The 22,210-nt window shown below is 41.8% G+C and overlaps 2 protein-coding genes across 3 annotated transcripts in view; both read right to left on the reverse strand.

The window, feature by feature from the left end:
• The window catches only part of LOC122435956 (melanoma-associated antigen B4-like), a 51,355-nt gene that overhangs the window by 10,827 nt on the left and 18,318 nt on the right, over positions 1 to 22,210 (reverse strand). The window lies entirely within an intron of this gene.
• LOC122435605 (melanoma-associated antigen B4-like) lies at positions 8,092 to 10,333 on the reverse strand. The gene is given in 3 exon segments (XM_043459769.1): positions 8,092 to 8,141; positions 8,144 to 9,183; positions 10,230 to 10,333. Coding segments are annotated over 2 exon segments (1,029 nt in total). The 5' UTR covers positions 9,123 to 9,183; positions 10,230 to 10,333.

Below are 22,210 nucleotides of genomic sequence, written 5' to 3' on the forward strand. Positions count from 1 at the left end.
CACGGAGGTGGAAAAGGGAATGTTGTTAAGCAAATGATTGCTGCGCCAGACAGAGACCCCAGGCCACAAAGTGGATTCTCATCTCTAGGCCCTGCCAAGATTTCCCCACCACAACTTGCCCATAATCTTTGCGGATATCTCTGGTCATAGTCCATTATGGTAGTGGATCGGGAAGAAAGCGGGCCAGGGGCTTCAGGGAGCACAGATAAAGTTGCCTCAGTGTCCAGAAGTTGACTGATTGACCCCTCACAGTTATTAATACCCGGGGTGCTTCAGATGTAATTAGGACAGGAGCTTGTGTGGCCTCCCGGGCACCTTCAGTCCAGATTGGCTTGAGAGTCCGACCCCTGGGGCCTACATCTTGGAGGGCAGTCTCTTGTCCACTGTGGGCTTTTGCAGACCAACTGGAGCCAGGGGTGGCTTAGATGTCTGAGGGCAGTCCCACTGGAGATGCCCCTCCTTTCCACAGTAATAGCAAGTCCATCCATTTTCATTGGGTTCCTCTGGGCATTTTTCCTCAGGCTGTTTCAGAGCAGATCTAACAGCCACTGTTGGGGCTTCAATCTTTTGCCTGGTTCTTTTTTGCCTCTTATTTTCCTCTTTACATTCTCTACTATAATATACCAACTGAGCCAGAGGTAACAGTTTTTCTAAAGACTGATTTGGTACAAATGCCTGTTTTTGTAACTTATGGCAGCTATCTGGAGCTGACTCAGTGAGAAATCTATACTTTAAGATCATTCTCCTTCTGTACTTTCGAGATCAACATCAGTAAACGTGTAGAGAGCCTCCCATAGTCTATCTAGGAATTTACCAGAAGTTTCCTTCTCTCCCTGTTCTATATTGGCCAACTTAGCATAGTCTAAAGTCTCAGCATGGGCTTGCTCAGCTGTTATTGGAACCACTTGGCTCCCAGTAGGAAGGAGGGCTATTTTGTGTTCCCTCGTTCCCCTTGTCTCACGTAAAGACATTCATCTCCAAAAGTAGTTCAGTTTAGTCGCTCAGTTGTGTCTGACTCTTTGCGACCCCATGAACCACAGCACGCCAGGCCTCCCTGTCCATGACCAACTCCCGGAGACCATCCAAACCCATGTCCATTGAGTCGGTGATGCCATCCAACCATCTCATCCTCTGTCGTCCCCTTCTCCTCCTGTCCTCAATCTTTCCCAGCATCAGGGTATTTTCTAATGAGTCAGCTCTTTGCATCAGGTGGCCAAAGTATTGGAGCTTCAGCTTCAACATCAGTCCTTCCAATGAACACTCAGGACTGATCCCCTTTAGGAGAGACTGATTGGATCTCTTTGCAGTCCAAGGGACTCTCAAGAGTCTTCTCCACACCACAGATCAAAAGCATCATTCTTCAGGGCTCAGATTTCTTCACAGTCCAACAATCACATCCATACATGACCACTGGAAAAACCATAGCCTTGACTAGATGGACCTTTGTTGGCAAAGTAATGTCTCTCCTTTTTAATATGCTGTCTATGTTGGTCATAACTCTCCTTTCAACGAGTGAGCGTCTTTTAATTCCATGGCTGCAATCACCATTTGCTGTGATCTTGGAGCCCCCAAAATTAAAGTCAGCCACTGTTTCCACTGTTTCCCCAGTTATTTGCCATGAAGTGATGGGACCGGATGCCATAATCTTAAGTTCTCTGAATGTTGAGCTTTATCCCAACTTTTAAACTCTCTTCTTTTACTTTCATCAAGAGGCTCTTTATTTCTTTTTCACTTTCTACCATAAGGGTGGTGTCATCTGCATATCTGAGGTTATTGAAATTTCTCCCAGCATTCTTGATCCCAGCTTGTGCTTCCTCCACCCAGCATTGCTAGCTTCCACCAAAACTCAAGTTTGCGAGTCAGGAGTCAGTTTTGTCCCAAGACATACATTACGTCTCACCAAGTAAGGTCATAAAGTAAAGTTAGTCCTGTAAAGTCTTCTGTGTACATTTTGCATCGTCTGAATAGTTTCGACCGCAAATGGGACTGTTTGAAATTCTACCGAGACTGAGGCAACCCCTCCTAGAAGGGTGGCCTGATTCTCAGCCTCTTCAATTGGGAGCCCCAGATAAAGGGGCAAAGTAAGAGAACAGGAGGGAGCTGAAAGTTTCACACCCAAATCTGTACCCTTAGAACATAAGTCAGGCATGTCTCACAGAGAGATAAAGAACAACACATAAGGAACCCATTTCCCTTATGTTCTACAGAACTGGTCTAGTTGTAAAACAGTAATAATTGAGAACCTTCAACAGGTCATCATTCCCTGTCTTCCAAAGGATAGTGTGGCCATTCTGTATCACAGAAGAAGATCAGGCCTATATTTCTAAACTCTGGAGGATCACACTTGTCCCAGCATCTTTATTTCTTAAATACATTTTAAAGGAGTGGTTTTGAAACTGCTAACTCCCATCTGTAAGAGAGAAAAAAGCGGCATCCAAAGCCGTGGCTTTTTTCCACTGGAAGCGTCCTTCCCTGCTCTAGATGGGGATGCAGACAGACTCTCCACCAAAGCTTTCCTTTCCTGGTCAGATGTAGTCTGTCCTTCACCAATGCAGGCGTCTTGATTGTCCCTCCCAGTTTTACCACCGAGGTGGGGTGGATTTGCACCAGGGGTAGACCTGATGGCAACCCAGATTGATTTCTAGTTCCTTACCACCAAGGCCTTTGTTTGATAGATTTGCCCTTTTCTCTGATGCCACCTGGGCTGGACCAGAGTAGTTTTCCCAGAATGTTTCCCAAGCGAGGACTCCTAGGGGAAGCCTTCATCTTTCACATCCCTATGCACATTCCTGAGTACAGTCCTGACCACAGTAGAAGCGGTGAGTCATAAAGGGAAGAACAACAACCAAGATGTCCCTTCTGAGTGTAACCATGCCACTATATGTGATAGTAAAAGAGGTTGTGGAGGGTTGGCCAGTGAGGAAAGAGTGATTTTTGTCCTCACGCTACTAGGGCCAATCTTTCCAGTTCATTTCCACAGCTTCCACAAAAGAAATATGTAAGGAGATGAGACAGAAGCCATCAGAGATCCTTCTATGGTCTGCGAAGAGCTAGCACTACTAAAGGAAGAAGCCCATTTCATTTCCAATCTGACCAGATCCTGAAGTTTCCCATCTGTGTCCTCAAACACCTCATGATCGCAAACCATGTCATGGTTACAAGAGACTTCTGACTAAACCTGTCATCTTAAAATGTACATTATGGGAGTGGGTCTAGGAAGATCTTCCTATTGTTCAATCTAATCTTGTTAATTTAAGATGCTGGTTGTGGGAATGGGTCTGAAAAAAGTATATAAGGCCTTGTTAAGTCTAGCTAGGGGGCATTCTCCATCTCCCTTCTGATGTCTGTGTCAGAAGTTTTCTCTGTCCCTTTTCTTACGTTAGTAGAACTCTGCTACACAAAAGCTCTCCAGTGATCAAGCCTGGTCCCTGGTTCCTAAGCTAATATCGTTCACTGTAAGCTATCATCTTGGGAGCTCGTCCAGGATCTTCAGGACAAGGTAAGAACACTCCGAGCTCTAGCCTCTCTGCTTTCTCATTATACACGCATTCTGCTTTACTTTACTAACTCTTCGATGTGCTTGTGTGAATGAATGATATGCCCTGGGTGAAGTGAGTGATGAGCCCTGCTCTGGGGTTTCACGGTGCCTCGTAATGACTGAAGGAAGCCCCCAAGACAGGAGTCTTGTAGGGGGTGTTAACTGACCTGCCACTGCCAAGAGACACCCAACATCCCCGCGAGGGGAGCAGCCAGAAATGGGCGAAGCATGTCGACCGAACGTTTTCCTTTCTTGGTCAGCTTTGCCTAGTCTCGTTGAACATTTCATAAATGCATGGGGAATTAGAACTAATAACCTAATCTGTCAGATGACAGACTTTCAAGGGACTTGTGATCCATGCAGTTATTGTGTACTTTTACTTAGACCCCATGTATAGAATCGCTTAGTCTTGCTAGACTAGGCAAGCCTCTCTAGAAAGCTTCTAAGAGCACTTTTGGAAGAGAGGCGAAACTCTAGCTCCAGGAACACCCCTCAGGCTAGAGGTCACTCTCTTGGCTGCCTGTCTCAGGGGCCAGTGACATGAAAGTGAGTCTTTGTCATGGTTATGTTCTCTTATCTATGTGGATAGAAGCACTGCTTAAGGAGAACCATGTCCTCCAGCAAGATACATTGTTATATTGACTAAGGTAAAGCAATGTAGAAAAGAACTTTCTCCTTGAGAGCTCCACACCCCTTTCTCCTTCTCCAAGGCTCCAGACCCCTTTCTCCTCCTCCTCCACCTCCTCTAGGTCCCTGGACTTCTTATCAACCTACCTAGGAATTGACTCTCTCACTCTGAAGAAAAAATTTGATTTCCTTTGCTTTTTTCTTTGGAAAATCAAGGAATGTCTAAATAAAAGCACATTTTCAGTCACTATTTAGAATTACGGGCAACAAAGAGAAAAGAATGTATTTGTTTTACGTTATTATTATTTTTTTTACTAATTTTTATTGTAGTATGTTGCTTTAAAATGGTGTGTTAGCTTGTTTCATAGTAAAAGCAATCAGACATTCCTATGCATATATCCTCTCAGTTTGGATTTCCCTCACATTGAGGACACTCCAGTGAATTAAGTAGAATTCCCTGTGCTATACAGTATATTCCCAATGGTTGTCTATTTTATACGGAGTATCTATAGTGTGTATGTGTCAATCCCAGTATTCCAGTTCCTCCCACCCTAACCCTTTCCCCCTTGGTATCCATACATTTGTTCTCTATATCTGTGTCTCCATTTCTGCTTTGTAAATAGGATCATCTATACCATTTTTCTCAATCCCACATATATACATTAATATTCAATATTTGTTTTTCTGTTTTGATTTCTTTCTCTCTGTATAACACTCTCTAGGTCCATCCATGTCTCTACCAGTGACCCAATTTTGTTCCTTTTTATGGCTGAGTAATATTCCACCAGGTTTCCCTGGTGGGTCAGTGGGAAAAAATCCACCTGCCATTGCAAGAGCATGGGTTCAATCTCTGGGTCAGGAAGGTACCCCAAAGAAGGAAGTGGCAATACACTCCAGTATTCTTACCTGGGAAATCCCATGGACTAAGGTTTCTGGGTAGCTGCAGTCCTTGGAGTTGCAATAGAGTGAGACACAACTTGGCAACAAAATAACAAGAACAATATTCCATTGCATATACGTACCGCAGCTTCTTTATTCTTGCGTCTGTTAATGGATCTGTAGGTTGCTTCCATGTCATGGTTATTGTAAACAGTCCTGCAGTGAATGCTACAGTGCATGTATCTTTTTGAATTATGGTTTTCTCTGGATATATACCCAAGAAGGAGATTGCTGTGTCATACAGTAGTTCTTTTTTATTTTGTAAGGAACCTCCGTATTGTTTTGCATAGTGGTTGTACCAATTTACATTCCCACCAACTCTGTAAGTGCATTCCCTTTTCTCCTACCCTCTCCAGCCTTTATTCTTGAAGATTTTTGATGATGACCCTTCTGCCCAGTGTGAAGTGATACCTCATTATAGTTTATATTTCTATTTCCCTAATAATTAGTGGTGGGGGTCATCTTTTCCCGTGTTTGTTGAATATTTGTATGTTTTCTTTGGAGAAATGTCTATGTAGATCATCTGCCAATCTTTTAATTGGATTTTTTTTTATATTGAGCTGCATGAAGTGCTTGATTATTTCACAGATTAATCCTTTGTCCGTTGCTTCATTTGGAAAAATATTCTCCCATTCTCACAGTTGTCTTTGTCTTGTTTAATGTTTCTTTTGTTGTGGAAAAGGTTTTACGTTTGATTAGTTGCCATTTATTTTTGTCTTTATTTTCATTACTCTAGGAGGTGAGTGAAAAAAGATCTTGCTGAGCACTTATTTTTAAATAGCACAATTTCTTCATATATATATAGATACAGCATTTACAATACAGAATGTGATGAATGTTATTTATTGCTGCAAAGATCACCTACATAGAGGTCTTCATGTGAATAATGAGTACACTCATGTCAAGGAAAATATGTTTTCGATATAGATATCATTTATTCTTTTAAAATATAAGTTACTACTTCTCCTGGAGGGAAGCTCTTCAGTTGGTTCAGTACACAGATCCTACTACTAGTAATACATTTCCCTATTTAGAATAGGAGTGAGTAAATCAGAGGCTGAATAGAATGAGGCCAAAAGTTAATCAATATTGGGGGGGAAAAAAAACCTCTAGAGGTTATACATTTATCTTTGATCTCTCTCATTTGGAATATTTCTATTATCTTATAGTTTAATAGTATTTTGTATGTGTTTCAGCAGTGTTAGAAAACATCAAACATAAATATGATTTTCAAATCCTGTAATTTTACACTCTCAGAAGAGGAACCTTGATTATATTTTGCTTTACAGGCTCATACTTTCCTGTTTCTGTTTGACTATATCTGTATGAACAGATATATGTATCTATCGAGATATATATATATACATATATATGTATATGTTCACATATATAGCACATATACATGCATGTTACTTGTGTAAATGTGTCTGTGTGTTCCACAAGCTTTTCATCTGAGTTTTAAATAAATGTGTTTGTAATGCTGGATTCCATTTTAGGGCACTTGCATGCTGTGCTAATTTTGGCTTTAAATCTGTATTGTACTGCCACATCAGGCAAAGTTGGAATCACAGAGACCAGATTCAGTGCCTTGCCTGAAACATCTAACAAAACAACCCAGCACAATGGCAATATACTTATGACAACCTTTTTTCATAGGATGGACATGTGACTAGGAAAGACAGTGACTCCTGAGAGATTTAAAACAGGCATACATTTTTTGGAGTGTTTAGAGGAAAAATGAATGAAAAGACATGATGTCTGGCTTAGGCTGAGAGAAGTGGCACTTTGTGGGCTCTGCACTAATCCAGATCAGGGCATTAGTCCTGGGAAGGTCACTTCATCAGTTTGTGAACTTGAGAAATTTGCACGTAACTCCATAAACGGAGTCTGCAAAATCCGATCCTGCATGAATGCTGCAATGCATGTACTACATATAAAGCAGTGGCATACTGATTAAGAAGTATTGTTTTGTAATAAATGAAAGTTATGATTTCTATGAACCCCTCAAATACCACCTTCCCATCTGAAATTATTTTTAATCCAGAAGGGAACAAAAATAGGCAGTAAATTACTACAAAAGAAACAAATATTCTTAAATGAGCTCAATGAGTAAAACTATTTTTTATTTTTACTAAAAGAAAGTTTAAAAGAAATGAGGTAAACCACAACTGAAAGACTTTTTACTCTATTTTTTTCTCCATTTTCTTTGTGTTTTTCAGTATTTTCTGGGGTTGTCTTTCACATTTCCATGAAAATCTCTTGCAGTGCTATGTTACCTATTTCCAGATCATAAAGACAATATAGATGGTTCATGAATATCTTCAATTCTACCAAAAGTGTACCTTTAAAACTTTTATAACAGCAATAAATATAACAGCAGTATCATTATCAAATTAATACTCTGAAGAAAAGCAAACTCTTAGAAGTAAAAATATTTGAAATAAATGAAAAAATTATATATAGAATTTATTTGTGTGCAACAGAAAGATCAATGAGATCTAAATTTTATTACTCCAACCCATATGATCACGCACTCTAGAAGCTTGACTACTCTTCAAGAAAAATTCTCTTCTAGTGTCATGTTATCTTATTTAGATTGTGAACAACATATTCAATACTTTCAGTTTGCTTTACAAATCCCCACACTTTGAAAACATTAAAACAGCAAGAAACTATGATTTATGATTCATACATTTGAATTCTGAAGCACAATAAACATTATCAAAAGTAATCACATTTGAAAACACTAAACACCTCCTTCATCTCTTTACCTATCTACTTTAAATCATCTTTCACTAGGTATTTCTCATATGGATAAAAGAAAACAGATATATATTTTGTTAAAGCAAGCTGCACCTAAACTCGCTTACCATTTACAACTGTAAGAACATATGGGTTTTGTTTCCTACACCCTACTACTCTGCACTATTTAGGAGCGTGACTGCTGTCTTCCAACACAAAGGGAACAAAGTGCCCTGCCCGCCTCCCTAGATGTGGGAGGAGCTGCAGGACTTGGCCCTGGAAGGGGCACTGGCCTCGCCATGGTTGGGGTCCTGGCCGCGCCTCTCGGCCCTGCTCTCTCTGCCTGATCTCTCAGAGCCTCCTCATAGAGGTCTGGGAAGGAACTAGGGACCGAATGGAGGATCTTGGCCAGAACCTCCAGTACCTTCATCTTACTGGTCTCAGCACAAGCTCTCGGGCCCCACAGGAACTCATAGCGTGGAGGATCACTATTGGGCACCTGGCGGTAGTTCAGGTATTCCTTCTGCACCAGATCTTTGGTGATGAGCCTCCTGGGCTCCCCAAAGATCCAGTGCCTCCTCCCAGCGTAGATTCCTAAGATATTGAGGAATTCCCAGACCTCCTCCTCGGTGGCCCGGTTACCATTCATGAAGATGACCCCCAGGAGCAACATGAGGAGACCAGACTTGGGAACCCCACCCTCATCATTTGGACCTTCGTTGCCCCCGATGCTGAGCTTGCTGATGAGGACGTAGATGTTCTTGCTGCGGTCGACTTCCTTCAGCTCCAGGCCAAACACCAGCTCCACGCGCTCAGAGGCTATCCTGAGGATTTCGGGGAAGTGCTGCCTGTACTTCCTGCTGACGACCTTCATCAGGGCCTTCTGCGTGATGGGCTCCTTCTTGATGTATTTCTCCAGCAGGAATTCCACCAGCATCTTGGCCTTCCTGGCCAGAGGATCTTTGAAAGTGCTCTCCATGGCAGGCGCCGCCTGGGAAGCACCTGCACTTTCCTCCTCTGGGCCCTGGGCACCTTCATCAGATTCTACACAGGTAGGCCCTGCATCAGGAGAGCTAGGGGCCATGGCTCCCTGAAGCTCCTGGTGATTGCCAGTATCAGGGGTGCTCGGGGGAGAACCCTGAGGCACAGAAGAGGGGGAGGAGGGGCACTCCTCTCCTGGGGCTGCAGCAGCACTGGCCTGGGCCTCCTGAGTGTCCCCCCGGACCTGGTGGCGTTTCCCGTGGGCATGGTACTTGTTCTTGTGCCTCCGAGGCATGGTGACACAGGTCAGGGTCCGCAGGTGGGAGTGCGGGCAGGAAGGCAGGCAAGGAGGGCACCTGGAAGAGGGAGAAGGAGACACTGTGAGCACCTTCAGCAAGGAGAGTCCTCCCTGGCTTGAATGGAAGCCGCCTCTGAGGGGTCCTTGAGGCCAGTGCTCTAGGACCCACAGGGCTCCTGTTCACCTGGTCATCCGGCCACCTGTGATCGCTGAGTAGCAAGTGAGAGTGAGCCCTGGGGTGCAGCAGAGGGCGTTAGAGGGGTAGCCAGTGGGGGCTGGCAGGGGAGGCAAGTCCTCTCAGCTGACATTCAGAGTCAGGATGAAAACTGGTGCGAGACTCCCCATATCCAACGCTCCCTCTCCGGCAGACACCCAGATCCCTCTCCTATCTGAAATTGACTCTGCCACCTTCCCAGTCACCCAGATGAGGAGAGGAGGGTGTATTCAGCCCCCCACTGAAGGGTCCCAGGACCTTCCCTTCAGCTGTCTCGTGGCTTCCCCTTCACGACCAGGCTCCAAGCTCCCCTCTCAGACCGCCGCCCCTCTTCCCGATGTTTTGCCAGGAGGAAGCACTGACCACAGGGGAGGATCCTGAGTTGCCCGTTTGTCGGGGAGGATGGTCCTCATCCTGACTCTTCCCAAACCCTGACATCTTCACTCTACTGACCGGCTGCTGGCCCCTCAGACCAAGGTCCCCTCTTCCCTGAGTGTCCCACAGACGAGGTTGCAGTGAGGGAGCCCCTCAGCCTTTAGAGCTGCCCGGCTGCTGCCCAGATGATCCGCGGCCAAATCGCGGTGAGTGGGGGGTTACACATGGCTGCCGTTCTGGTGTATGGAGACTCTCATTGCCCCGAGAGTCCCTCTTTCACTCCCCAGGGCTCGTGGCTCTCCCTCTGCTGAGCGGAGCTGGGGTCTAGCAGAGCCTGACCGAGGCATTCTTTCCCGAGACCCCCTAGTGGATGGTCTTGGGGCCTAAGAGCTAGGCTGGAGCCTCTGGTCTGAGTGTAGTGGTAGAGTGGCCGGAGGTTTTGCGGCCCCCTCTTTTCGGAGGGAAAGGGGATTCGGGGTGCAGAGACATATACCTGCACTCGTAACTCATATCACCTCCGATCTCGACACCCAGTGAGACTTGGGACGACTCCCTCAGGCCACCGTCAATGACAGCTGTCAGAGATGGCGGCACAGTCAAGGATGGCGTCACACCCCCAACGTGCTTAGGAGGACGTCAGTTCCTGTCATGCGCATCTTGGCTTGAGGAGGACGGTAGGGGCGGGACTTGGACAGGCGGGGTTCCGGGGGAGCTTCTCACAGGATTGGCAGGTGGACGTTCCCTTGACTCTTAAGGGGTCCTGGGCCGTCCCTGTCCTGAACTGTCAGCTGGCTCACTGCATGCCTCTCACTTGTGTCAGCACCCCCAGCTGGAAGAATTGGGGAGCTGAAGCCGAGCAGCTTTCCTGGAACCCATGAGACTGACAGCGAGGGCTCTTCTGGGCTCCCTCTTCTGTAGTAAGCGATGCTCTGTCGTTCTCCATGCCTTCCCTTAACCCCTGTAGGTGCTGGGCTACGTCCCATCTGCTGACCTGAGGCCAAGGCCTCACATCAAAGATGTGAACCCCCGAGTCTCCTGGTATGAAGGGCACATACATCTCATCTCGCCATTTCTACCTGAGGCTTCCTGGAAATGGCTGCTTTAGGTAAGATAAGCTGAGAGGGAAGGATGGGAGATGGTCTTCTGTGGTGTGGAACCCCTCACATGTCACTCTTAATCTTCATTCATATTGAGTGCTTATAGGGCCTGGAAATCCTTCCCTTTCTGGTATAAGTCCACCCCTGTCCCCAACTATGCTCATACAATTCCAGAAGAGTAAGTGAAGGGGCTCCTTAGCCTGCCAGTTCTCACTGTGGGCTCTCAGTCGACTGCAGGGTCATTGCTCAAAAGTTCCGAGATGAAGTTCTGTCGTTTTGTACAAATACTGTGATACTAACTTTTTTCTTTTAGTCTCTGTGTGATAGTCTATTAAGGTGATCATTTAAAAGGGCCACTTCTCATCCACTAACATTCCCTGGTGGCTCAGCTAGTAAAGAATCTGCTTGCAGTGCAGGAGATTTGGGTTCAATCCGTGGGTTGGGAAGATCCCCTGGAGGAGGGCATGGCAAACCCCTCTAGTATTCTTGTCTGGAGTATCCCCCTTGGACAAAGGAGCCTGGTGGGCTACAGTCCATGGGGTTGCAAAGAGTCGGACACAACTGAGTGACTAAGCACAGACACAACGAACTTTGTGCTGGTTGTTTCATGATCTGGGCCATCTTGCCACACCCAACCCAAACTTTGGTGCCACATGGTCCTGGCATGGGGCCTCGGAGATGCTGCCTCAGATTCCTTCAGTGAAGCAGTGGAGATTCATGATCCCAGGGCAGAGTGGAGGAATCCAGGGCTCAAGCCAGGATTGAGCCTTTTAAAGCCTTTTCCAGCTGATCCTGGTGTCTGCTTCCCTTGCAGGCTGCGCATGTGTGCCAGTCTCTGAGTACTGCCCCAACTGGGTGCGCATAGGGTCAAGTTCAGTGGAGACTTATTGTCCATCAGAGATTATTTAATTTTATGTTTTTACTTTTGTTAATAGTTTTCTTTATTCCTTCCTAACATTTCCATGGTTACTTCTGGGTAGAAGAAACAGCAGACCGTGTTTCATTGTGGTCTCAGCGACTCTGAATGTGGTACTAAGTCTATAAAGGAGTTAGGGAAAATTTACAGTCTTACAATATCTGTTCGTCATGAATATACACAACATACTATTCTATTTGAGCCCTCTTTTTCCTGAGACTCTCTTGTTGTTGAGATTCTTCTTGTTGCCTCCATGAAGACTATAGACATTTTTCTAAAGTTTCTTTCTAGGTAAATTTTTGTATGGTTGCTTTTGTTTATGGTGTATTTTCTGTTACTTGCTGTAAGTAATTGCTGATTCTTCCAGACCAATGTCTTGATTTTGCTGTGCTGATCTTTTTGTTTATACAAGATTTTTGAAGTTCCCTATATGTTTGAGTGTTTCTTTTCCTGTTTTATTAGATTTTTAATTCGAGAATCAAATTGTTACTGTGATCTTTTGCTTTTCATTACTTCTGACTTTTATTCATTTGGCATTGTTGTATATAAATCTAGTGGCTATGCGTACTTCTCCAGATTTTTTTTCTAGTTTTTTAATTCATAGGTTTTTTAACAATTATTTTTAATGAGAAGATCATTAAATGTTGCATCAGGTTCTCTTGTATGAAGCAGCTAGAAGTATCCATATGTCCCCTCCCTCATGCACCTCCCTCCCACCCCTGACCTCACCACTCTAGGTCGTCACAGAGCTGACTCCTGTGTCATACAGGAACTTCCCCCAGATGCCTGTTGTCCACATGGTAGTGTGTGTTTGTCCATGCCACTCTCTCAATTCGTCTGTCTCCTTCCCCCGATGTGTCCACATGTCTGTTCTCTACGTCTGTGTCTCCATTCTTGACCTGCAAATAGGTGTATATCTACCATTTTGTAGATTCCATATATGTATGCTCTAATATACAATGGTTTTCCCTTTCTAACTTATTTCACTGTATAACAGGCTCTAGGTGCATCTAATTTATTACAACTGACTTAAATTTGTTCTTTTGTATAAATGAGTGATATTCCATTGTCTATATCTACCACAAGGTCTTTATCCACTCATCTGTCAGTGAAAATTGAGGTTACATTCCATGTCCTGGCTGCTGTAAATAGTGTTGCAATGAGCAGTGTGATACATGTATGTTTTGTATACCTAACTTATAAATACACTAATCAGTGTATATGCCCAGTAGTGGTATTGCTGCATCATATGGCAATTTTCTTTCTATATTTTAAAGTAATCTCCATACTGCATTCCATAGTGGCTATATCAATTTACATTCCCCCTCAGAGTGCAAGAGGGTTCCCTTTTACTCACACCCTTTCCTTCATTTCTTATTGGTAGATTTTTTTTTTTTGATGGCTTTTCTGACCGGTGTCAGGTGATACTCTATGTAGTTAGATTTGGATTTCTCTCGTAATGAGCAATGTTGAGTCTTTTTTCATGTACTGTGGACCTTCTGTTTCTTTTCTTTTTTTTCTATATAGCCAAAATAGGATTACAGAAAATTAAGCAGATTATATAGAGTTCCCATACAGCCAGTGTCTTCCTCTCCTTAGTATATTAACATCTTGTATTGTTTGAATGGATACAAGTTCATGTCTTACAATTGATCAACTAATATCAATACATTATTTTTAACTATTGTCCATTGTTTCAATATTTTTTACTTTTTCTCTCTCATAGTTCTGTAGTGCTTCACAAATGCATGACATTACCTGCTCAACAAACATAGTGTCATGCAGGGGAGTTTCATTGTACTATAAATCTCCCATGATCACCTGCCCATCCCTCAAAACCTCACTTTAAGCCCCTGACAACTACTGAAAGTTTTCTTCTTTCTAACAATTGGCCTTTCCCAGAATATAATATTAATAGAATGATACAGGATGTAGGCTTTTTGTACTGGCTCCTTCTACTATTCAATATGCATTTGTTTCTCTGTATGTTTTTATGGTTTGAAATTTTTCCTTTGAAGGCTGAATAGCATTCCATCATATAAACTACCAGGTTTGTTTAGCCATTCATGTACTGAAGGTCATCTTGGCTGATTGCATTTTTGGCAGCTATGAATTAGCCTGCTGTTAATATTTTTGAAGGTTTTTGGATGAAGTTAAATTTTCAGCTTTTCTGAGTAAATACCTAAGTGAACATCTGCTAGATCATATAAGACTATGTTTAGCTTAAAAGAAATTGCCAGACAGTTTCCAGTATGTCTGTATCACTGCATTCTTTCAGTGCTGAGTTAGACTTCCTATTGGTCCCGGTCCTTGCCAGCATTTGAGATCGTCAGGTGTTTGTTTTTGTGTTATCCCTATTAATAGGTATGTCATTGTTGTATTAATCTGAAATTCCCTGAAGACATGTGATGTAGACCATCTTTTCATAGGCTGGCTGCCATCTGTGTATATTCTTCAGTGAGATGTCTGTTCAGCTCTTTTAACCACTTTTAGATTGACTTATTTGTTTTCTTATTGTTGAGTTTTAAGAGTTGATTGTGTATTTTTGCCACATGTTTATCATGAGATATGTCTTAGAATTATTTTTCCCAGTTTGTGGCCTTTCTTTTTCATTATCTTCATAGTATATTTTGCAGATAGAAATTTTCGATATTAACAAAGTTCAGCTTATTATTTTCTTTCATGGATTGTGTTTTTGGTGTTGTGCCTAAAATCTGATTCCAAACTCAAGTTTTGCCCCCGTGTTATTGTCCAGATTTTTTTACCTGTTCCATATGGCATGTGGAATCCTAGTCCCTGACCAGCGATCAAACCTGTTCCCCCTGCAGTGGAAGTGTTGGGTTGTAAACACTGGACTGCCAGGGATGTCCCTGCAATTTTTTTTTTAATTGTGAGTTTTTCATTTAGGTCTGTGATTGCTTTTCAGTTAATTATTTTGAAAGGTTTAGCGTTTGTATGTGGATTCATTTTTCTTCTATATGGATGTTTAGTTATCCCAGGTCTGTAAGTTTAAAAGACTGTCCTTTTCCATTGAATTGCCTTTGGTCCTTTGTTAAAGGTTGGGTGAGTGTTTGGGGTGTCTGTTTCTAGATTTTCTGTTCTGTGCCATTTATCTGTCTATTATTCTGTTAATAACATACAGTCTTGATAATTGTAGCTTTAAAGTAAGTTTTGACATCCCATATTATCAATTCTCTGACTTTGATCTTCCTTAACATTGACTTCAGTTGGTATTATGGATCATTACATTTTTTACATAAACTTTAAATTGTTTGCTGCTGTCTACAAGCTAACTTGCTAGAATTTTGAATAGAATTGCATTAAGTATCTAGATTAAGTTGGAAATTAGTGACATCTCAACAATATAGCATCTCTGACTCTATGAACATGAAAGGTCTATTTACTTAGATCTTCTTTAATTTTTTTCAGTGCAGTTTATTTTTCTCATGTAAATCTTATACATATTTTTTAAAGAATTATTTTTAATATATTTTGGTGCTAATGTAAGTGGTGTTAGATTTTTAATTGCAAGTCCATCTCTTTCTTGGAAAACTATTGACTGTTATATATTAACCTTACTAATATATTAATTATATAATCATTATATATTGATAATATATTAACCTTATTAATATATACTCCTGGCTTATTAATGCCAGGAGTGTTTTTGTTGGTGGTGATTATAATTCCATTTTTCCCTTCCAAATATCTGTATTTGTTGCTTTGTTCTCTTATCTCATTGCATTGGCTAGGACTTTCAGTCCGGTGTTGAATAAGCATGGTGAGAAGGGATATCCTCGCCTTGTTCCTCACCTTATTGTGACAGCTTCTGTCTTCTCCCTATGAAGTATGATGTTTTACCTGTACTTCGTTTTAGATGTTTTATATGAAGCTGAGGAAATGCCTGTCTGTATCTAGTTTGCTGAGAATTTTTATGATGAATGGATGTTGGATTTCATCAGATGATTTTTCCCTTCATCTGTTCATATGATCTTGTGATTATCTTCCTTAAACTATTGATATTATGATTTATGATTATTGACTTTCAAATGTTGCACATCTGAAATGCATCCTACTTAGATACAGTATGTAATTCCTTCTATGGATTGTTTGGTTTCTTTTCTTATATTTTGTTTGGGAATTTTCTTTTATGTTCATCAGAGGTATTTGTGTGCAATTTTTTTCTCTTAATTTCTTCATCTGATTTTGATATTCAAGTGTAATGCTCACCTCATAGAAAAGGAATTAGGAGGTGTTCCTTTCACTTCTATTTTCTGGGAGAGATTGTAGAGAATTGTTATCATTTCTTCCTTAAATTTTTGTTAGAATTCATCCGTGGAAACATCTGGGTCTGTTGCTGTCTTTGTTGGAAGCTTATTAGTTATAGATTAAGTTTCTTTAATAGATAGACTGTTATCTATTTTTCTTTGTGAAAATGGTTCTAAGTTATACCTTCAAGCAGTTTCTCCATTGAACCTTTCATTATTGTAGGCACAGAGTTCTTTATAATATTCACTCATTATCCTTTTAATGTCCATGGAATCAGTAGTTATGGCCTCTCCTTCATTTCTACTCTTAGTAATTTAATTTGTGTTTTCTCTCTTTTTTCTTCTTTAGCCTGGGGAGAATTTTATCTTCTTTTTATTTTGTATCTTTAAAGAAACTTCTTCAGGTTTTGTTCTTTCTCTGCATTATTTTCCGTTTTTCAGTGTCATTGGTTTCTGCTTTGATTTATTCTTCCTCTGCTTTTTCTTTTCTTTCACAAGTTTACTAATACAGAAGCTTAAGTTATTAATTGTCGGGTTTTTTTTTGTTATAGGCATTCAATGCTGTATATGTCTCTTTACTGATTTTGCTGTATCACACAACTTCTGACAAGTTGTAATTTGTTTTCATTTTGTGAAAATATCTTAACATTTCTCATTAGATTTTCTCTTTGGCCCATGTGTTATGTAGATGTTTATTGTTTACTCTGCAAATAATCTTTAATTTTCCTGCTGTCTTTTTGTTATCAATTTCTAGTTTATTTCCGTCACACTCGGAGAGCATTCTCTGTATTATTTGTATTCTTTTAAATTTGATGATGTGCATTTTATGGCTTGGACTTTGATCTATCTTGATGTATGTTCCATGTGAACTTGAAAATAATGTGTTTCCTGCTGTCATTCAAAAAATGTCATTCAGATCTGGTTAATGGTTGTTACTTACTTTTCAGTTCAAGTGGACCTTACTGATTTGCCACCTACTGAATCTGGCAATTACTGAAAGAGATGTGTTGATATCTCCTGTGAGAGCATATTTGCCACATCAGTGTTTGCTCTGGGTATTTTATTTTATTTATTTTTTTCATTTAATTTTATTAGTTGGAGGCTAATTACTTTACAATACTGTAGTGGTTTTTGCCATACATTGACATGAATCAGCCATGGATTTACATGTGTGGGTATTTTATTTTAACACAGCTGTTTTGGTCCATACACCTTAAGGTTTGCTATGAGTTCTTTGAGTGTTGACCACTTAATCTTTAAGTAATGCCCATTTTATTCCTGATTTTCTTGTTCTGAATACTGCTTTACCAGAAATAGATTTAGCGAGTACAGTGTTGCTTTAGTTTGTTTTTTTTTTTAACCACTCATATTAGCATGGTATAGTTTTCTCTATCCCTTTACTTTTAATCTATTCATGTCTTTGAATTTAGGGTGGGTTTCTCTTAGACCGCTTGTGCTTAGTCGCTCAGGCATGTCCGACTCTTTGCACGCCCATGGACTGTAGCTTGCCAGGCTGCTCAGTCCATGGGGATTCTACAGGCAAGAATACTGGAGTGGGCTGCCATGCCCTACTCCAGGGGATCTTCCCAACCCAGGTATCGAACCTTGGTCTCCTACAATGCAGGTGGATTCTTTACCATCTGAGCTTCCAGGGAAGCCCAAAATAAAGATGGACAGCATAGGGTTTGGTATATTTTTGTCGTTTCAATTTCTTTTCATCAATCTCTACCTTTTAATTTGTATATTTAGACCATTCACATTACAAGTGATTATGCAGAGTTTGTTTAAAAATGACCATATTTGTAACTGTTTTCTATTCATTGAATTTGTTCTTTGTTGTTGTTGTTGTTGTTTTAATATTCTTATGTATTTCTGCCTTGTGTAGTTTTGAGTGAAGATTTAACATGATTTTATTTTCTCTCCTCTTGGGACATCAGTTATATGTTTAAAAATTTTTTACTGCTTTTTGTAGAGTTTGCATGATACATTTGCAACACCTTCAAATCCTCTTTTAAATAACACCATCCTTTTTTTTCTGGTTAGGGCATTCAACCCATTTACATTTAAGGTAATTTTGATAAATATGGTCCTGTTGCGATTTACTTTGTTGTTTTGGGCTCGCGTTTATACAACCTTTCTGTGTTTCCTATCTAGAGAAGGTCCTTTAGCATTTGTTGAAGAGCTGGTTTGGTGGTGCTGAATTCTCTCAGCTTTTGCTTGTCTGTAAAGCTTTTGAATTCTCCTTCCTATCTGAATGAGATCCTTGCTGGGTACCATAATTTGGGTTGTAGGTTATTCTCTTTCATTACTTTAAGTATGTCCTGCCATTCCCTTCTTGCGTGAAGAGTTTCTATTGATAGATCAGCTGTTATCCTTATGGGAATCCCTTTGTGTGTTATTTGTTGTTTCTCCCTTGCTGCTTTTAATATTTGATCTTTATGTTTGATATTTGTTAATTTGATTAATATGTGTCTCGGGGTGTTTTGCCTTGGGTTTATCCTGTTTGGGACTCTCTGGGTTTCTTAAACGTGGGTGGCTATTTCTTTCCCCATTTTAGGGAAGTTTTCAGCTATTATCTCCTCGAGTATTTTCTCATGGCCTTTCTTTTTGTCTTTTTCTGTGACTCCTATGATTCGAATGTTGGGGCATTTCACATTGTCCAAGAGGTCCCTGAGTTTGTCCTCCTTTCTTTTGATTCTTTTTTCCTCTCTGCTTCATTTATTTCTACCATTTTATCTTATACTTCACTTATCCTATCTTCTGCCTCCGTTATTCTACTGTTGGTTCCCTCCAGAGTGTTTTTGATCTCATCTATTGCGTTATTCATTTTTAATTGACTCTTTTTTATTTCTTCTAGGTCCTTGTTAAACATTTCTTGCATCTTCTCAATCCTTGTCTCCAGGCTATTTATCTGTAACTCCATTTTGTTTTCAAGATTTTGGATCATTTTTATTATCATTATTCTAAATTCTTTTTCAGGTAGATTCCCTATCTCTTCCTCTTTTGTTTGGCTTGGTGGGCATTTTTCATGTTCCTTTACCTGCTGGGTATTTCTCTGCCTTTTCATCTTGTTTAGATTGCTGTGTTTGGAGTGGCCTTTCTGTATGCTGGTGGTCTGTGGTTCCTTTTTATTGTGGAGGTTTCTCCCAGTGGTTGGGGCTGGACGATTGGCTTGTCAAGGTTTCTTGGTTAGGGAAGCTTGTGTCGGTGTCCTGGTGAGTGGAACTGGATTTCTTCTCTCTGGAGTGCAATGGAGTGTCTAGTAGTGAGTTTTGAGATGGGTCTATGTGTTTGGTGTGACTTTTGGCAGCCTGTATGTTGACGTTCAAGGCTATGTTCCTGCGTTGCTGGAGAATTTGCATGGTATGTCTTGCTCTGGAACTTATTGGCTCTTGGGTGGTGGCTATTTTCAGTGTAGGTATGGAGGCTTTTGGATGATCTCTTATTAATTAATGTTCCCTGTAGTCAGGAGTTCTCTGGTATTCTCAGGTTTTGGGCTTAAGCCTCTTGCCTCTGGATTTCAGTCTTATTCTTCCAGTAGCCTCAAGACTTCTCCATCCATACAGCACTGATAATAAAATTTCTAGGTTAATGGTGAAAGGATTCTCCACAGTGAGGTGCACCCAGAGAGGTTCACAGAGTTACATGAAGAAGAGGAGAGGGAAGAAGGAGATAGAGGTGAGCAGGAGGAGAAAAAGGGGGACTCAAGAGGAGAGAGACAGATTTAGGCAGTACTCTGTTCCCTAAGTGTTCTCCACAGCCCAGAACACCCACAGAGATTCACAGAATTGGATTGAGAAGTGAAGGGGGATGGAGGAAATAGAGGTGATCTGGGGGAGAAAAAGAGTCAAAAGGGGGAGAGAGTAATCAAACCAGTAATCACACTCCTGAGTAAAACTGGGTACTGAAGTTTGGATTCTTAAATGTCCAAAATTGATATCAAATACTGAAAAACAAAGATTAAAAATCTAGAGTAGAGGTTAGACTCTTTAAAATACAATTAAAAAAAAAACAAAAACAAAAAATTAAAGAAATATATATGAAGTTCGCTTTAAAAATAGTGTCCTTTTTTTGCCAGGTTATAGTGGGTTATAAAAATGAAAATTAAGGAGTAATAGAGGACTTTAGAAAAAAGAAAGAGAAAATTTTTTTAATTAAAAAATAATAATAATAGTAAAAATATATCTAGGAATTTCTCTGGAGCTGTTGTGGGCAGTGTGGGTTCAATTCAGTTTCAGATAGCTCCTTGTTCCAGCTTACACTTCTCAATATCTCTAGGCCCTTTCTGGTGTAGTTGGTGTTAACTACAGGGATTTTAATCTGTTACACCTGTCACTTCTGAAGTGGTTCCGTTTGTTTATTTGGCTCTGTTTGCTGGTCTCTACAGTGTCTAATTTCCGCCCTGACGCCAGTGGGCGGAGGTGGTCTCTTGTTTAGGTTCGCTTGTTCAGTCATGCTGTGGGGAGGGAGGGGCGCTGCAGACAAATGTCACTGGCGTGTGTGGGGAGTACTCACAGTGTTCCAGCCACACTGGGTTTGCCCCCACTCATGGCGTGTGTAATTTCCCCATCTACACTGCTCAGGCTCCAGGCTGCTCTATAGGGAGCGGGCCCTGAGTTGCTTGTGGTTCCAGTTTTCGGGTACTCCACAAAAGCGCAGACTCGTTTGGGCCTGAGTTCTATGCCTTCCCCAGCCCGAGCAGCTCAAGCAGCCAGGAGCTTGATGAGCACACTCTCTCCAGGTGCAGTGTGGCTCATCCCCTCCAGGGTCCCAGCCTCAGTTTCCGCGCGCAGGTCGGGTGCGCCTTCTGTCTCTTCTGGGGATCTGATCTCTGGCTGCGACCCTTCCCGCAGATGTCAATCATCCAGAATCTCAGGAAGTCTTTGGTTAGAGAATGTAAGCCAGTTTGCAGTTTGGTAGGGGATGCCTTCTCTGGGGCCGAGGTTGCCCCTTTCCCCTCCCCCTGCCTCTTGCCTCCAGCAGGGGATGGGCCGGTCCGTAGCCGGCTAGCTTGTCTCTGGTATTCGCTCAGTCCTTTGTTCTGGGAACAGGCGGGTAGTGCATCCCACAGTTGAAGTTTCCATCTTTCTTAGCTCCCTCAGATTGCCCTCGGGGCTTTCGGGCCTGGTCCTTTGCCTAAGCAATGCCGCCGCCCATTCCTCTCTGTTCAACCTCTACTTGCTGGTGGTGGATGCAAGCGTCTGGGGTGCTTTTCTGCTGGGAGTTGCTTTCAGGCATGTAATCTGTGGGTTTTATTTATTTTTCCTCCAAGTTAGGTTGCGCTCCGAGATTGGACAACTTCCACCAGACCCGCCAGTGAGAGGGTTTCCTGGTGTTTGGAAACTTCCTCTGTTAAGACTCCCTTCCCTGGACGGATCTCCATCCCTAACTCTATTGTCTCACTTTCTATCTTTTATATTTTGTCCTACCTCCTTTTGAAGACAATGGGCTGCTTTTCTGGGTGCCTCATGTCCTCTGCTAGTGATCAGAAGTTGTTTTGTGGAGTTTGCTCAGCATTCAGATGATCTTTCAATTAATTTGTGGGGGAGAAAGGGGTCTCCCCATCCTATTCCTCTGCCACCTTAGCTCCTCCTCTGACAGGTTTCTTATTCAAGGTAGGTAGGGAAGTAAGAACATATCCGCTAGCAAAATAATGTCTCATAAAATAATGTCTGCGATCACAGGAATGCCATCAGGTACTCTAATGTAACCATAGGAGTGGCACGTATCACCTTGACATATCTATTGATTAGAAATAAAGATCTGAATAGATATTTCTCCAAAGAAGACATACAAAAGGCAAACAAGTCCATGAAAAGTTACTTACCACCACTCAATTCAGTTCAATCTCTCAGTTGTGTCCAACTCTTTGTGACCCCATAGACTGTAGCGTGCCAGGCTTCCCTGTCCATCGCCAAGTCCTGGAGCTTACTCATACTCATGTCCATCGAGTCCATGATGCCATCCAACAAATCTCACCCTCTGTCATCCCCTTCTCCCGCCTTCAATCTTTCCAATATTTGTTTTTACAATTTATGGATCTATTATTTCAAAATAAAGGGTTTGAAATAAACAGGGAGGCTGCAACTCGTAGTTCAGTTGCTGGTGTCCAGGTTCTCTCTCCTTATAGGACAGCCTTTCTAAGCCCGTTGCAATTGACTGAGTCACCTGATTAGAATATGCTTCTGATAGAGGCAGTGATTTAAAATAGAATG

This window comes from Cervus canadensis, chromosome X (genome assembly GCF_019320065.1).
Source record: "Cervus canadensis isolate Bull #8, Minnesota chromosome X, ASM1932006v1, whole genome shotgun sequence".
NCBI lineage: Eukaryota > Metazoa > Chordata > Mammalia > Artiodactyla > Cervidae > Cervus > Cervus canadensis.